The 19,124-nt window shown below is 37.8% G+C and overlaps 1 protein-coding gene across 1 annotated transcript in view; it reads right to left on the bottom strand.

The window, feature by feature from the left end:
• The window catches only part of GBE1 (1,4-alpha-glucan branching enzyme 1), a 258,453-nt gene extending 245,267 nt beyond the window's left edge, over positions 1-13,186 (bottom strand). Inside the window, exon 1 of the mRNA XM_074299786.1 lies at positions 12,789-13,186. Within this exon, the coding sequence (XP_074155887.1) occupies positions 12,789-12,913 (125 nt within the window). The 5' untranslated portion in view covers positions 12,914-13,186. The remainder of the gene's footprint in view (positions 1-12,788) is intronic.
• Positions 13,187-19,124: the final 5,938 nt, after the last annotated feature.

The following is a 19,124-nucleotide window of genomic DNA, read 5'->3' on the forward strand; positions in this document are numbered from 1 at the left end:
AAAGCTCAAGGATGAATAATAGAAGAAAAATACCATTACAAATAACAATATGCATAAAATATGTGGGGATCAAAATACCAAATGCTCTTAAAGAAAGAACCTAAATAGCCACAGGAATATTCAGTGTTCTTGATTCAGTTATGTAAATATAAGAAAAATATTACCATAATTTATTTATACTTTTCATGTAATATCAAATTACTTTATGCATGTGATAATAATAAAACCACTAACAGTTCTCAAAAGAATTGCAAAGTTTTTACAACCTCATGAAAAATGTTCTAAAATCACTAATGATAAAAAGGCAACTCTAAGATTTCATCTCACACTTGGCAAAGATGACCTAAAATAGTAAATATTGAGGTTATAAAATTATATAAAATTTAGAAAGCAATATGAAATTATGTAAATAAAATGAGTAAAATAATTATGCCCTTTAAACCAAAGATTCCATTATTAGGCTTTTAACAATCCTAAGGAAGAAGAAAGTTCTAATGCATACCAAAATATTTACATCAGCATTTTTTGTGACAGCAAAGAATTGAAAACAAAGTAGATGTCCATCAACTGGGGAATGGCTAAACAAATCATAGTATACATAAATGTAATGGAATATTATTGTACTTTAAAGAAATGATGTGACAAAAACAAACATGAATTGATGCAGAAGCTAAGCAAAATACACACACACACACACACACACACACAATACCTACAACAATTAAATGAAAACAATCAGACGTGTAAAAAAAATCAAGTAAATTCAGCAAAAGCATGAAGATTAAGTATGACTTAAGTAAACAGATGAGAAGATATCTCCAACCCAACCCCTTCAGGAAGGTTGGAAGTCTTAAGTATTTACACAGTGTACATATTTTATACTTGAACTTTCTCTTATATAGGACAGTTCTCTGAGATGAGATGCATGGTTTAACTATAATAATGTGGAAAACTGAGACATCACTAAAACTTTATATTTTAAAAATGAAGGTTTCTGAGAAAATATAATATTAATATATACATTGTTGGATAAGAAAATGTAACAGATATTTTACTTAGTTGTTTTTCTATTATCACAAGAAAGGATTCATTTAGGGAAAAAAGTTGAAATGATCAAAATACAAACAAGATATTAATAAAATACATTTAAAAAAAGAAATTCTAAGGGAGATTAGATTTTATCACTAATTAGTCATGACTCCTCAGACAAAAACAAATTTTAAATTGTATTTATTAAGTCAAAATATTTATTTTTATATATGTTCTAATATATATATGCGCCTTATTTTGCTCAAATTTCTCAATAACATTTATAATTGCTAATAAAGAAAAAAATGGGAAAGACATATATGAAATCTTGGGAAAACAGCTAACTACAAAGATGTTAGTGAATAGATGGAATCATACAGTGTTTTGAAAATAAGCTTTATTTGAATAATGCTATGAAGAAAACTCGGGGGAAAAAATTATATAGTATAGTATAATTTGGATTTAAATCCTGCCTGAGGCATTTGCAAGCTATATGACCCTAGATAAGTCATTTAAGATGCTGGGGTCTCAGCTTCTATATATAAAAAATGGGATAATATCAACACCTAAGTCATTAGTTGTGGTGAGCATTAGATTGTAAAGGGCTGAAATTCTGAGTTGATGCTCTGAGGTCTGACAACAGATCACTTAAGACAAATTACCGATTTGGCAATACTCTATTAGCATATGCTTGGAAAATGGTCCTTCCCACTATTTTGTGTTGGTTCAATCTTTTGGTATATACAGAGAATTGTGGGAAGGATTAAGGGGTAGAGTAAGACAAGCCAGAGTCACTTTGGTGGTAGAGGAGGAAAAAAAAGTAAGGTCACAGAGATCCTGTGTCCATTCCTTTCACTTCTACCCTTAATGACCAAGAATAAAGACCAAGGCTTTTTGCTTATCCTGAATCCAGCTGATTGATTCTAAGGTATACAGGGTGCTAACTCAGTCTTCACATTAGATGAAATAATGAGAAGCAGCATTCAACTGCAAACTTTAATCTATGTGATCTGAATTCCAATGGCAATGCATCAGTTTGGTCACTTCTATCACTGTGACTTTAGGCAAAGTTCATTTGGAGGATTGTATGAACTATCAGATCTTTCCCAGTTCTGGATTCCACAATTTTAAATAAATTACAAGCCTTAAAAATGCTACATAAATGTAAGTTATTGTCATCATTGCTATTTAAGCTATTTTATATTATTACAGGATACTAGAAAAAAGGTAAATTTATGAGTACATTATTCCTAGAGATAATAATACATTTAAAAGATGAAGTAGTATAGGATTGAGATAGTGTGTAACCACTGACCAAGAAGTTTTCAGAATGTGAGAAGTTAGGGAAGAGTAAGATTCACAGAACAATTAAGTAATCAATAAAAGCCTTGAACAAATAAGAAATTGGGGAGGCCTAGAAAAGCACAGATGGATTCAGCCAATCAGCAAGGGTCTTGTGGTTTTCAGAAAACTTACCATAATAGCCCATCCAGCCCAAAGTAGTTGGGGTCAATGACCTGACTTGTGCAAATTACTACTGCTACCTGCTTAATAGGATAATTTTATATTAAACACACCCTAGAAGAGGAGTTTTCTGACATTTTTGAACATGGGATGTATGATAGGGAGGGGAGAGAGAGACATGTTTTATACATATTAAGGGGAAATATGTAGTGGGTGTAACAGAAAGACTGTAATCCAGATAAAACGGAGCAATCGTTTTCTGAAAGGAAACTGTGTGTCACACAACCAAGTGTAAAGGTTCTCCCATTTTGGTATCCAATGCTCCCTCTTTCTAAAGAGGAGTGGAGACTGTTTCTGGCCAGAAACATTAAAGTGAAAACATTAAAGTGATTCCTTAAGATTCTTCTTTAATAAATTTTCCTTGATATCTGATATCTGATTTTCAATGTCAAGAGTGTTATTTTTAACATTATGTAAGTGTGATAGCACCAGAGGCCTACATTTGTAGCAGGGTTTAATTTTACGGCAAGACACGATTTAGTTAGAAATCAAGTGTGGTCAATAAGGCAAGACAAAGAAAATTATACTAGAACGGTCTAAGCTAATATTATATATGAGGCACTTAATAACTAGCATTTATATAGCATTTTTAAGGTTTGTAAAGCACTTTATATTATTTCCCCTGATACTGTAAGTTTTTGAGAAAGGTTCACTTTACAGATGAAGTAACAGTCTTAAGATAGGGAAAGTGACTTGTCTAGGTTTATATACTAAATATCTGAGGAAGAGGATTCAAATTCAAGTCTTCCTGACTCTAAATATAGCATTCTTTATTACCACCAGGAGTTCAATATTTGCAGATAGATTAAGAGTGTGGGTAGGGGGGAATTTTAACTTTCTCTAATCTAAAAAGTAGTAAAGGGGACTAAGCTTTCTTCATCCAGAAAATAGCCATGGTCTAGGTCAGAATTTCAAAGTCGTACAGAAATGGATCCCTGCATATTGACTTAGAAAACAACAAAGTACATTCCTACTTTCATTGCTTTAGTCACATAGTTTTACAAATTTTTATCGCGTGATTTTTATCATACCTCACAAAGGACGTTTTTAATGGTGAAGAAAATACTGCTTTCATAGCACTGGCTGTTTTCCTATAAACAAGAGACTTTAATAAATATTATTGAATAATCATGTATTTGTGGTTTCAGTTCTGCTACAAAAGGAATCACAAATCATAGGTTAAGTCTGACATCACACACATTTGGGGCTAAAAAGTACTTTAGTGGCTAAATGGTATTTTCCAATCCCCTTGTTTTATTCACAAGAACTTCAACTGGCTTGCCTTAAGTCACACAAGTAGTTAATTGACAGAGAACAGATTTGAATCTAGGCTCTCTACACCAAATCTCTGTACCAATGAGTATTCTTGCTTTTGCATCACGGTCAAATATCACTATCATTAAGTCTATTTAGCTATAGCAAAGGGATTACTCAGTGTGACAGACTATACAAGATGCATTATTTAGAATCATATTAGGCCCTAGGAATTCTGGGGCTTAATAGCTTCTAGATGCTTTTAATATCTTCTTAGTAAGGGTCAGAAGTCTAAAAGCTAAATTTCATTTTTGTTTGAAGTTTAAATCCTTAATATAATTTCTTTACACTGATTTATCTATTTAATTACGTATTAATCTGAATAAAGATACAAAGGGATCTATGTTTTTTTGTGGAGGAGAAGACTCAATGGAGCCTGGGTGGATGCAGACTGAGCCTGGATTCAAGAAGATTTAGGTTCAAACACTATATAAGGTATTTGCTAACTTTGTCATCCTGTATCAGTCACTTCTAAAATGGGGATAATACCACCTGTCTGGTAGAGTTGCTGGAAAGATGAAGAAAGGTAACATGTATTAAGTATTTAGCACAGTGTCCTATAAACACTATATAAAAACTTATCTTTTTCTCCTTCCCCCCTTCAAAACTTTTTACTGTTTCTAAATAAACTTTTCTCTCCAAGGTAAAAACACACACACACACACACACACACACACACACACACACACACACACACACACACACACACTATGTATTCTTATATTTTTATTTATTTGTTAAATATTTCTCAATTACATTTTGATATGGCTCCCATTGTACTCAGTAGTTGGGCTAAAAATTTGACATTTCTGGTTTAGAATCTAGGGTACTCATGCTCCTACATATCATTGTTTTTTCATATATAATCACCATAATTAGTCACTTCTCTTTCTATAATTCATGGTAACATGTAAGAATTCTTTGGTTTTCATAGTCTTATTTCTTATTTCAGTAGTAATAAACTATTTTTTCTTTTTCCATATTGCCCTATCTTCAAAGTTGATCTTATCTCTTAAAATACTTTTTATGAGAAAGAATTTATATACAACATCAGCAATTCAGAAGGAAAAAAAAAATCCCAGCAGCTGTTTGATGTCCAAGAATATGAACACTTAGCAATCAGATGAAAGAAAAGAGAAAGATCAAGAGAAGGCTGATTTTTGAATTACTTCAGGCTAGAATTTACCATTCTCAATACTGGAAATTTCATGCTCATTATGTTTCAACATCTATCCTGTTAACAACTGCTTTATCATTTCCTTCCCCAGTGTGAGGTTTAAACACGTGATCCTTTATAATACCTCACCTCATTCAATTTTATAGAAGGCGGAGAGAGGAAAGAGAAGGAAACTAGGAGGGCAGAATCTAAAATAAAAATGTTTCTTTAATAAGAAATAAACACAATCATTAAGCTTGGAATCCTAATATTTGTCAAATAACAGCTTTCAAGGTAAATTATCAAGAAATTACAATTTTTCTGAAAATAATCACTGAGTAAAATGTTTAATGACCCATTTGTCACCAACAAAGCAATAACTTTGGACTTATGGATTATCAAGCATAGTAAACTGAATTGAGGTGAAATCAACTCAGTATCAACTTACTTCTCACTTAAAATGTTAAAGGATTATGTAGCACAGTAATTAAAGTAAATTTTATCTAAAAACAATGGAAACATATGTTCAGAAAGATTTCATTTTGCAATGGATCACATAGGTTTCTGTCAACCAAGGAAATTACAAATCATTATACAATCATTAAGAGACATTACTAGGTAAAAAAAAGAATGTTATATGTTAGAAAAGACATGAAGGGGCAGCTAGGTGGTGCAGTGGATAAAGCACCAGCCTTGAATTCAGGAAGACCCGAATTCAAATCTGGTCTCAGACACTTTTAACACTTTCTAGCTGTATGACCCTGGGCAAGTCAATTAAGCCCAGCTTCAGGGAAAAAAAAAAAAGGAAAGAAAAGACATGAAAATCCCACGTGAGTAAATAATATATAATAAGCCTAAAAATGTAGGTGGGAAACAGGCCATAGCAAAGTGCTTTAAATTTCAAATTCAAAAGTTTGCACTTCATTCTAGAAATAATACAGGCACTACAGTAAGTGAGATGATGAAATGATGATGATGAATGGAAGTCAGAGTAAAAAGGTCTCAATTAGACTTGAGGAAGAGACCCATTGAGGCTATTTTGAGAGTTTAGATAATAAGTATCTTAGAAAGACCTGAACTAGGAGGATAGTTACTTTGTGAATGGAAAAAAATAGAGGAATGATAGAACAGATATTATGTGGAAAAAATCTGTAAGACTTCACAAATGATTGAAAATGTGCAGGCAAAATGAAATAGAATGGAAAAGGAATCATTTGTACAGATATGATCATTAAAACCATGGGAACTGAATAGGTTACTGAATTAAATATTGAAAAAGAGTTTCCCTTACACGAATTTGGCCCAAAGGAAGTGAAGAAATGAAAAAATGAAAGTATCACAGATTTACAGCTAGTAGGGATATTACAGAGATCACCTTATCATTTTACAAATGTGGAATTGATAACCATCAAGCTTAAGTGATTTGCCCAGGTTGCTTTCACTCCAAATATAGCCCCTTTCTGCTGCTTCATGCCAATCCTATCATCTAAAATGAGAATAAATCACTAGAAAATCTGGCAAATGCATTCCAAATGTATATAATATATGGATATCTGTTGTACTGTTAGTTTTAGCTATAGATGCTCCTGAGAGGACTTGGATCAATTTTGTCAAATACTAATCTTTCCAAAGGCTCATTAGCCAATACCAAATGGTTTTGGTGATCGCTGAGTTATAATATAGTTTTACATCAGGTACAGCTAGGCTGCCTTCATTTTATTTTTATTTTTTCATTAATTCCCTTGAAATTCTTGACCTTTTGTTCTTCCATATGAATTTTGTTGTTATTTTTCCTAGGCCATTAAAATAGTTTTTTTGGAGTATGACTGGTATAGCACTAAATAAATAGATTAGTTTAGGGAGTATATTAGCTCGGCCTATCCAAGAGCACTTAACATTTTTCCAATTATTTAAATCTGACTTTATTTGTGTGGAAAGTGTTTTGTAATTTTGCTCATATAATTCCTGACTTTCCTTTGGTAGGTTCCCAAATATTTTAAATCTACATAAATCTTCAGCATTTTTATAGATCACCACCAAAATCCAACAGCAAGAGATACAAAGAGAAATTCCATTCAAAATAACTGTCAATAGCATAAAATGTTTGGGAATCTATCTTTATATCAGAGTAATATTTTGATGACCTAGGGAAAAAATAACAAAAAAATTCATATAGAAGAACAAAAGGTCAAGAATTTCAAGGGAAGTAATGAAAAAAAAAAAAAAATCAAATGAAGGTGGCCTAGCTATACCTGATCTGAAACTATATTATAACTCAGCAATCACCATTACCATTTGGTATTGGCCAAGAAATAGATTAGTTGATCACTGGAATAGATTAGGTTCAAAGGACAAAATAATCAATAACTATAGCAATCTAGTGTTTGACAAAACCAAAGATCCCAACTTTTGGGATAAGAATTCATTATTTGAAAAAAACTGTTGGGAAAACTGGAAAATTGGTATGGCAGAAATTAGGTATGTCTCCACACGTAACATCATATACCAATATAAGATCAAAATGGGTTCATGATTTAGGCATAAAGAACAAGATCATAAATAAATTAGAAGAACATAGGATAGTTTACCTCTCAGACCTGTGGAGGAAGAAGGAATTTGTGATCAAAGAAGAATTAGAGATCATTATTAATCACAAAATAGAAAATTTTGATTACATCAAATTAAAAAGCCTTTGTACAAACAAAACTAATGCAAACACAATTAGAAGGGAAGCAACAAACTGGGAAAACATTTTTACAGTCAAAGGTTCTGATCAAGGCCTCATTTCCAAAATATATAGAGAACTGACTCTAATTTATAAAAAATCAAACCATTCTCCAATTGATAAATGGTCACAGGACATGAACAGACATTTTCCAATGATGAAATTGAAACTATTTCCACTCATAAGAAAGAGTGTTTCAAATCACTACTGATCAGAGAAATGCAAATTAAGACAACTCTGAGATACCATGACACACCTCTCAGATTGGCTAAGATGACAGGAAAAAATAATGATGAATGTTGGAGGGAATGTGGGAAAACTAGGACACTGATGCATTGTTGGTGGAATTGTGAACGAATCCAACCATTCTGGAGAGCAATCTGGAATTATGTCCAAAAAGTTATCAAACCTTTGACTCAGCAGTGCTACTACTGGGCTTATATGCCAAGGAAATACTAAAGAAGGGAAAGGGACCTGTATGTGCCAAAATGTTTGCGGCAGCCCTTTTTGTAGTGGCTAGAACTGGAAAATAAATGGATGCCCATCAATTGGAGAATGCTTGGGTAAATTGTGGCATATGAATGTTATAGAATATTCTTCTGAAAGAAATGACCAGCAGGATGAATACAGAGAGGCTTAGAAAGATTTACATGAACTGCTGCTGAGTGAAATGAGCAGAATCAGGAGATCATTATACACTTCAACAACTCTGTATGAGGATGTATTCTGATGGAAGTGATTATCTTCGACAAAGAGAAGATCTAATTCAGTTCCAATTGATCAATGATGGACAGAATTAGCTACACTCAGAGAAGGAACACTGGAAATGATTGTAAACTGTTTGATTTTTATTTTTCTTCCCAGGTTATTTTTACCTTCTGAATACAATTCTTCTTGTGCAACAAGAGAACTGTACAGTTCTGCACACATATATTGTAGGTAGGATATACTAGAACATATTTAACACGTATAATCCGACTGCCTGACATCTAGGGGAGGGAAATTTCGGAACAGAAGTGAGTGCAAGGGATAATGTTGTAAAAAATTACCCTAGCATATGTTCTGTCAAAATAAAGTTATAAAAAAAAAAAAAAAAAAAAAAAAAAAAATCAGATGTTGTATAACTGCAGTTTTTGGCAGGTATATGCTTGTAAATCACAAAGTCGCTGATCCTCAGTTTCTTCATTTCTAAATCTTTAACACTAGCACTTCAGTTACTGACCTTTTAGACTCAGGCTGAGGAAAAAAAAAAAAAAAAAAAAATCTGTCTAAACCACCATGTATTAGTCCAAAAATCCTCGGAGCTCCTGGAGCTTTTTGACATTCATAAGGTTTGTGTTCATCACATTGTTTCTTCTTCATACAAACTGTATGAAACTAACACTGTACTTGAAATCATATGCTAACAAAGCTGTACTACTAGTGTGACTCAAATTACTTAATCTTTTTTGCCCCTAAAATCAGAGTGGTAAGAGGAAGGAGTCTACTATGACCATAAAGATATCTTCCCAATTTCAACCTATGATTTATGAACCTAAACATAATTTCTTCTCCCTCTCTTTGTTCTATACACCTCCCTTCTCCTCACAACTCTATTCCATTTTCTGGAATCCTTCCTGGCTGGATTTTTTCACCCTCACATGTTCCGCCTTGGGATATCATGGGAGCAAAACCAATCAGATGTGCTTAAACACCATTCCCCTCACCCCATTGACAAGAGCTACCTTAATTTAAGAATGATCAGCCATAGGGTCATCATTTTACTTATATAAATACTGAAATAGGTAAAATGATGACAATAATGCTGATTTAGGTCCATAGGGAATACCATCTCATAGAAGTGGTGACCCCTTTCTCATGGCCTTCAATTTCCTTATGTCATAGCACAAAGAAGCTTCCTAAGAAGGCAGCAACCTCCCTGAATATATTTTTGATTACCCATTCCTGTTTTTCTTTGATTGAATTGTCAACCACCCCATTCTTGACAGTCCCTGACGAAGCCTACAAATCTCACATCCTATGTATAAATTAAATCATAAGTGTAACAAAGTTCTACTACTTTTAGTGTATCTGAACAGTTAATCTCTTCTACATAGAAGCCTATGTTTCCAAAAGCAACTCCAATGAACCAGGACAAAAATTTAAGGTAACATTTCATTCACTAAATTTGGCCCTAAATGAATCCAATCTAAAATAGGAAGTTTTACAACCAACGAAACTATAGAAAGAAATATGTAACAAACTGGTCCAGAAAAAGAATTCCAATGTGACACTTGACTGTGTTCATTCTGGTTTCTTTTTTTCTTTTTAATAACATTTCTTAATACTCAGATCTTCTATTACAGATGCAGAGTAACTGAATTTGGTAGTTTCCATTGGTAGTTCCATACTTCTGGGTAATGCTACTTTACCTCTTATCCCACTCTCCATGTAATATCTCTTCTGCCCTTGGTAGCTAAATTCCTCAATAAGTCCATCTACAATAGGTTGCATACCCATTTCTCTCACCTCCAGGAGTTCATTCCACTGGAAATGATCTCTCCAAAGTTTGTTCCAATGGTCTTTTCTGTTTTCCTTCTCTTTGACTTCTCTATAGCCCTTGACACCTGATTTTTTTCTCCTCCTTGATACTTTCTTCTCTCTAAGTTTTCATTTTCAGGACATTAGTCTCTCCTGGTTCTCCTCCTGACCACTTTCTTCAGTTTCCTCATCTCTGTGTGCAAAGGTTCAGTCTTGGGTTCTCTTCTTCCTAAATGCAGTTTCATCTGGTAACTTCATTAGCTTCCATGGATTTAATTACCATATCTATACTAAAAATTCTCAAATCTCTCTATCTTGCCGCAAAAGCTCTACTAATTTCCAAACTCACATTTCCAACTGCTTTTCAGGCATTTCCAACTGGATGTCCAGCAGACAGCCTAAATTCTGTATGTCTGAAAGAACTCATATCTTCTAAACTGTCCCTCCCTCACCTTCTGTTATTATAGAAGAGTACACCATTTTTCCTGTTATTCAGGCTCACAACCTAGGAGTCTCTCAACCAATTTGCTGCTAAGGACTGTCAATTTCATCCTTACAACATCTCTTGTACAGATCTTCTCTCCTGACCCTGCCACCATGCTAATGCAGGCTCTCATCTCCCCATGCCTTGATTATGGCAATAGTTGGCTTCAAGTGTCTTTCTACTCTAACTCAACCACTAAAATGGTTTTCCCAAAACACAAATCTGATCATCTCACCCCACTCCACCCCAACTCAATAAATTCCAGCAGCTCCCTATTACCTCTAAGATAAAATACAAAATGCTCTATTTAGCATTTAAAGCTCTTCATACCAGAACACTCCTTCTCTACCTACCACATTCCCTTTAACTCTCCAGTATTGTTGTTTTAAAACTTGACACATAATCTTCCTTCCAATGACCCTGGGTCTCCTAGCTATTCTACAAACAAGGCATTCCATCTTTCTACTTCAGGCATTTTTTCTAGCTCTCTAGAACTGCTTGGAACACTCTACTTCCTTCACTTCCAACTTAAAAGTCCAAAGTAAATTCCTAAATTGTTTTTAAACTGGAAATCTTCCCCAATATCTCTTAATTCTAGGTTTTAACTGTTTGTTATTTCCTAATTATCATGCTTATCACATGCTCTTCAGATATTTGTATGTAGTCTTGACCATTATACCATATGCTTTTAGAGGGCAAGAGGGGTTTTTTTTTTTGCCCCTTTTTGTGTCTCTAGAACTGTGTCTGAAACATGAAAGGAACATAATAAATGCTTACTGACAGGATCATGAGATCATAGATTCAAAGCTACAAGGGCCCTTTAGAAGCCATCAAGTTCAACTCCCTTGAACTTTTTAAAATGAAACAGACATATGGAGGTCAAGTTCAGGGTTACACAATGTCTTTTGCCGAATGTGAATCTGGGTCCTTTTTGAGAACTCCACTTCCATTGAACTATCTAATAAATCATGACAACCATGACTAGAAATACTCCAATGTCACACTGCAGTAATCAGCTGTGTAACTGCCTTCCAGGACTGCCTGTAGCTTTTAGAGTCTTAAGATCCTCACTAAGAAACTACCAACACATTCAGACATTACAAATGTACAAAACACCAACCAAAAATAGTCTATTAGCATTAAAATGGATGTCCTGTGAGTCAGCCCAATCTAAATTCAACTGCATTTTAATTTTTTTCCCCGAGTTTAACTTTCCTAAAGTGCCATGGCCCCAAAGGAATAATTTTAGAACTCTTAAAGGTGGTCAGCCAAGAGTATTTATGTTGAACACTGGGGCTATTTGCCCAAAGACGGTGATTCGATTTTTCACTAGTTCCAAACACGAGAAAAAATTTCAAAGGACAATAAAAAGAAAGGAATACAAGGGGCTACGGATAACAAAAAATAAATTAAAATGTATCACCTGACAGCTGAGCTGTGTGGCCTGCCAAATCAAAAAATTAGATGAGATATCGAGGAGCACTTATGCAGATCGCTGTAAAAATACCTAATTCAAAACAAGTGGAAAGGGGAAGGAACATTGTACTTTGAAGTAGCCGGGTTCTTCTTCACGCTTGAAAGGGGCCAGACTCGGTCTCCCAGAAGAAAAATTTACAAAGTTTTAGGCTCCAGGAAGCAATAGGACTCCAAAGCACGGGACAAAAGCTCATTTCGCTCACCAAAGCCAGCCTTAGTGATGAGGTAGGTACACGCATAGTTTTCCCCACCAGGCAGAGCGCCACCTGCCGCTCACTCGCCGAGCCCCCACGCATCCAAGGGGCAACTCGACTTCGCTCTGCTGGATCCCTTCTACCAGGCAAGGAAGCTCCCGCCACGCTATCGGCGCTACCGAGCCCTCAGGCCAGCGGCCCAGCTACGGACGTCCAGATACACTCTCCCCTCCACCTCTCAACCAGGAGGAGCCCAGCCTTCCGAGGCTTCGGGAGAGAAAGAAAAATCGGAAAGGGGGAGTGAGCCCACGCTGGAAAGAGGGGGCGCCGGGCCGGGGGGGGGGGGGGAGGGGGACGGGGCGGTACCTCCGTTGGAAGTCTCCCGCGTAGGGCTTCAGGGCAGGGTCAGTCTCCAGCAGCCGAGACAAGTCGGGAACATCCGCCAAAGCAGCTGCCAAAGCCGCTTCCGCACCGCCCGCTGCAGCCGCCATCTTCCCGCTGCAGCCCCAAGCAGCTGAGGCCCGAGAGGTCGAGTGGAGCCGGAGTCGAGATCTGGGGAGGGAGGAGCCAGAGTAGGAAGCCCTTCTCTGTCGGTAGCACCGATTCCGGGCTGTTTATACTTGGTGCAACTGGCTATCGACCCACCCCTCTTCCTTCTCCTCTTCTCTCCCTTCCCCCCGGGAGAGGAAGGAGGGGTTAGACCCGGATTGACCTGCGGACCTCGAACTCGTGGCAGCCGCCTCCGCGCGCTGTAGGGGACTGGCTGTACACGCGCCAGAAGCGGGATCAGGTCCTGCCCGGGAAAGCGTACTACCCTGACCCGCCCCGTGAGCCGTGACTGATTTTGCCAAAACCTCCTTCTTGTGTCTCCGCTTTGAAATTACTGCGTAGTTAGCACCTCAATGGAGGTACAAACCTCGGAACGTCACCTTGTCGCCATCACCTAATGAATTTTATAAATCATTGGATTTTAAACCAAAGATACTGCAGGTTAAAATAGGGGGTAGAAAAAAGTAACTGTCCACATTCCATCAGGGAAATGCTTCGAGTAATGTTATTTTTACAGGGCACTTTTTCTCCCAACATATTTTAATACCTCCTTATAATGATGTGGTTTGAGTACCAACATGATGCGGGGTAATGTTGAGGTTCAGAAGGAACCCCAAAAGATTGGGGATTGCAGACTGTGTCCCGAGGTGACTTAAAATTGGCTTGAACATATCTCCAAGTCAAGGAGCAAAGTTTATCGTAAAGCCAGTAGAAGCTGTGCTAAATTCGAAAAAAAATTTAGTAAAGAACCAGGATCAAGAAGATAAATTTATAGGATTTTATCCTGATCCCTGATATGTTAATTTTATGGCTTAGAGGTAAAACTGAGGAGTGGTCTTAGAGGTATAGTTGAAGAGCGGTTTGCTAAGTGTCTCGTTATCTCCAAAGTTTTGTTATTACTTACCCACGGATCATCTGACAGCCAGCACTGTTTGTGGAACTAGACACTGTCAAGGGGGGGGAGGCGGCTCCTGCCAGATTCCCCCTAGAAACCGTATCCCATCAGTGTAGACAGCAGATTATGGTGGGCGCGAAAGGTTGGGGTTCAGTAAAGTGGAGAATTCACAATGGCCATTTTCTCTGGCAAAAGGTGAATTTATTTAGGGGAAAAAGTTACAGGCGAAATGGAAGGATACAAGTGACACTGGGAATAGTAAATATGAAACAGAATGAGAGAGCAAATGAAAGACAAGTTCCTCAGTGAAACCCACTACCAACCAGTAGAAAGGGAGCACCCCAGGAAGTTGAGGCACACCCTTAGCTGGCAGGCTAAATTCTGGAAGTTAATCTAAAAGAGTAAATTAGTACCAGCCAGGGGCAGCTAGGTGGCGCAGTGATAGAGCACCAGCCTTGAATTCAAATCTGGTCTCAGACACTTAACACTTCCTAGCTGTGTGACTCTGGGCAAGTCACTGAACCCCAGCCTCAGGGGAAAAAAAAAATTAGTACCAGCCCTGAAGTCTGAAGGACTCAAATCTGGTCTCAGCCACTTAACACTTCCTAGCTGAGTGACCTTGGGCAAGTCACTTAACCCTAATTGCTTGGGGGGAGAGGGGAGTTAATTAGCTATAAGAATGAGAAGTAGGGTTAGGGAGAGATATCATGTGACATGGCAGTATGGGAAGGGTTAAGAGCCCTGATGTATTGATCCAAAGAAAAGCAGCAGCCCTGGGATGGCCCATAAGCAGATTTTGTAGGGAAATTTTAACTTAAGGAATAGACTGGGTTTTCTGACAGGGCATGACAAAGTAAGACTGTTCAAGATCTCTATAGATGGTGGGTCTTAGGAGTTTGACATAACTTGGATTTCAACCTGAAGATATAGCCAGAGGGTTCGACTATAGAGCTAAAATGATCCCGATCAGAACCTATTCAGCCTGCCTCAAGGAATAATTTTTATCAGTTCCTCTGCTAACAACACCTAATACTGAAGATCTCATCAATAATTTCAGTGGATGTTCTAACAATTTTCTTAGAGCATTAACCATCTGAATAGAAAAACATCAGCATTGTAATGCTGTTGTCAGCCAAGTAAAATCACATGTGCATTAATTATATTTTTTTAACCTGTCCTCATAAATCTTGGTGCCTTTTCCTCTATATCATTGGATATGATATCTCCAGTTTATTATATATATATATATATATCCTGTGTCCAAAGTTGTTAGCATGTTCTCCCCCAACATTGAACAAGTCCTAGGACTTCCCCCCTTTCTTTCTATGCCCAGTTCCTAGCACATTAGGTGCATTTAGTTAAATGGTTCTTGACTTTATATTCAAAATTCCTTCAGATTCATTCACAGTAAGTTAGAGAATATTCTCTAAATTTCAGAATACAGATATTGGTTCTCTAATATTAAAAACTAAATGGAAATCAAGCTTGAATATCTAATTTCTCTCAATTGCTATATCAGTTCTTTTTTGGTTTCTTTGTGACTAGCTATGTGATTTCAAACAAAATGTTCAATTTCCTTTATCACTAGAAAAAAAAAATCTGGATTGGAATCTTACTTGTGCCATATCTTGCTACCCAAGTAGTAGAAAATTTAACTTGGAACAGGGACCACAGTTTGATTCCCACCACTGATGCTGGTAACTGTACAACTCAGAGCAGTTTCCTCATCTATAAATAAAAAATAATAATACTGTCTCACTGGGTTCTTATAAGGGTTCAAAGAAGATAATATATATATATAAATTGATTATTTAATAAATGTCAGTTAATATACCTGCAGCACTTTGAGCAAATAAATCATTTTGATGAAGTTAGTGGCAGTGCAGAGAGTTGTGGGAATCCCCTTTGGTCAGAGGCACACAGGTCCAAAGTGAAAGAATTCATGACCCTGAAGTCTGAATGGCATAAGGGAAGTTTATTGGCACTTCGAAGCCAGCTTTGCTAAGAAGACAAACTTCTCTGTGGCAAGAAGTCCTGTCAGAGAAATAACAAACGGTTATTACTGAGAAGAGAATGTCTTCACAGCAGGCAAGAGTCCTGGTAGGCAGCTGTGCCAAGAACAGAGGTCCCTTGGCAAAACATACTCCTACTTGGGCCTTCTGCCGAGATTTACAGTTTATAATTGTCCTTTATAACAGTCTGAGGTTAAGGCTTCCATTGAATGAGATTTCCTTCACTGTTGTCAGTGCCCCCAAGTGTAGATACTTGTCTTGGAGTTTCAAGCCACTCAACAGGCACAGATCTCCAACTGAATAAAATCATTTCAAAAGCTTCCCCCCCCTCCCAGAGCCTGGAATTTCCTGAAGAAATTTCCTCAAATACCCCCCAAAATATCAATAGAGGGTGATTTGACCAAGATTTCCAATTGAATGAAGCCACTTAATTTGTCTGGGAACATATGCTTTCCCAGACTTTTTGGAACACTCAGAATCTCCCTTCTTTTAAGATCAAAGGAGACATATTTTCAGACTTCCCCCCCATCATATCCCCTCCTCAAGGGGTGACCCCCAGATTCATTTGGGGTAAAGGGGCAAAGGTCTCATTCTTCTGTAATTGCCCCAAGCTGACAAGCATCATAAATATTATCCCTAAATTCTCTGGGGGTCATGGCTAGGATGGGAAGAAAGCAGCATTGACATCTAAAGGGTGTTGTATGTTCCAGTCAATCATCCCAGGCTGGAGGAGCAGTTGAAAATTCGCAGCTTGAGGCTTAGAAGGAACAAATCCCAGGAGTAGTGTCATCCAGGGTTGAGATGGTTTGGGAATGAGGTCTTTTGCAAAAAAATGCATCAGGTCCCATCTGTGGGCTGCCTTAAGGATGCTAATAGCCCACCCAACAATGCTGAACTTCCCCCACTACTCATAGAGCTCCCTAGCTGAAAGGCTGGGAAGGAGTTAACTACTGGCAGGGGCCTTAGAATGCTAAGGAGTTAATGCTGGCAGGGGCATAGAATGCTAAAAAAAATTAGGAGAGAAAATGCTAGGAGCAAAAAGTTCTCATCTTTGAAGTAAGAAAAAGTTAAGTAGAAAAATGAAAGTGAGAGAAAGAAGGACTTAGACAATTTCACTCTTCATTCTCTAGAGTGCTCACAGGAGACTGAAATACCTGAGAAGTAAAAGCTGGGCTTTTTGTCTTTCTGCAAGGAGCTTAGGTTTAGGTTTGCTAAGCCTGAAAGTGCCTTGATGCCTTCAGAGCCTTCTCAGTCCTTGAGCGAAAAGTATTTAACAAAACCAAAAGCAGTTTCATTGGCCAGCTATTTGATTGTGGCAGTAAGGTTGGAAAGGATGTTCTCATGTTCTTAGTATCCCACCCAGGGGACTAGCATTGCTGTGCCTTTAAGTACCAAAGAATATTTCCCCAAAATCCACCCTTTTGTCTCCATGAATGGGTGGGGGCTGTTTGAGGTGCTGGCATTATACTGACATGCCCAGATTAGAGAAAATGCAGGACAGCCTAAATAAAGTAAATTTAAAAGAGTTTATTGCTAGCTAGCGACTAAACCCCACCAGAACAGGGGAGTCAGCGCTAAGCAGCTTCAGAGACACATTATTTATATAAAAATCTACAAAGAAATTCCTTTCCCAGACAGGAGGCAAAGGTTATCACATTTAAGAATTACATTCCCAGACAAGCAGTACGACAATATTTAAGTTTTACATTTGTCAAGTTGTCAAGGTCTTAAAGTGGCATATCTGAGGGCTGTGTGCCTGCAATTGGAAACAGAAAATACCACCTGCATTAGGGAATGAAGAGCTGGCAACATAGTTCTGACTGCAGACAGAGCTGAAACCGAAATAATGTTCTCACACTCACAGGAGTGCATAAGCAGGTTAGGGACAGCATGCATCTCACTCCCCCCTCCCCCTTTTACTTTTGACAGTTTAGGAACTGGACTCATCAGAGTCCAGGGGGGAATAAGTGGCTCTGGCAACAAACAACTTAATGGCCTGGATCCTTTTCCTGATATACTCGGTTAAACAGTTAATCAAACAAGGGGCAATTAGTAGAGACAGCAGAAACAGAGTAAGGGGCTTATCAGGAAGGTTAGAAGGAAAGTCATCCAGGGGGACCAATTAAAAAGTGACTGATACCAGGACATTGATTATCGTGGGGTGATCTCCCACTCCTAGATGTTTCTTCTAACTGTAGATGGAAACTCCCTTAATATCCCTGAGTTGTTAGCATAAAAACAGCATACATAGCCCTCCCTGTTTAAGGTAGAGCAAATCCAGGCCCTCACAATTTTGTAGGGCCACCTCTGCCAAAAAGTTTAAGGAGTTTGCAGTGTTTTGTATGGGGGAACCTCAGTAACGACTACACAGTGCTTCTTGCACCAAGAGTGCTCCAGATCATAATCTGATTGATGCACCATGCCTCACCCTCCACCCCTCCCAAAATTAATCTTGGAATGTGGGCAGTGCACCTGGGGAGCAGGTTCTTGGGAGAGAGTGAAAGATTCAGGATGGAGTGGATCTCTGTCCTCCAGGTGGCATTTATGCCTATGCCTATAAAGTAAGAAGGGGGCAGGGTCCAGGGAGAGCCAACAGCAGGACTGGTTAGGTTTAACTCCATCAAGGGCTGACACAAACCCCTTATAGGGAGACAGCAGTCCTCTAGGAAGTGCAGGCTGAGGGGGTGTTGAGAGAACTGTTGTGGTTTTCCCCTCCAGAAGAGAAAAGTGGTCTGGCTAGTCTCAGGGATAAACGAGGAGGATTAATAACTGCATTAGGGCCTATGGGAATATTTTCCTTCAGGAGGGTCCTTCTTTGGATTGTGAATAGGGCTCCCAAATCTCTTCCTGCCACATAAATCTGGTACCCTAGGTCCTTCCCAATTCACAGGCCTCATTATACTATTCTTTCATTGTGACTGCAATGGAATTTCAGGTGCCTTCTTTCTGACATTGTTGTGATGGTGTTAATTTATGTACCTTAATGTAGGAGACCTGGCCTCTTTCAGAGAGCCAATCTGCTATGGTCTCACAGCCCCATGATGCACAGTGGTACTGGATCAACCCCTGACATTTAAATGATCCATTCACCAGGCACATACAGTACTGGGTTTTCTCCAATTCTTTCTCCATGCTTAAGAACTCACATCTGTATGAGGGGAGGACTGTGTTCCCACACTCCCTTCCCTCAACTTGGAGGGACCTTTTTTTTTTCATGAGTGTTGTAAAACAATGTCGGGGGGAGTG

This window comes from Sminthopsis crassicaudata, chromosome 3 (assembly GCF_048593235.1).
Source record: "Sminthopsis crassicaudata isolate SCR6 chromosome 3, ASM4859323v1, whole genome shotgun sequence".
In the NCBI taxonomy this organism is placed as follows: domain Eukaryota; kingdom Metazoa; phylum Chordata; class Mammalia; order Dasyuromorphia; family Dasyuridae; genus Sminthopsis; species Sminthopsis crassicaudata.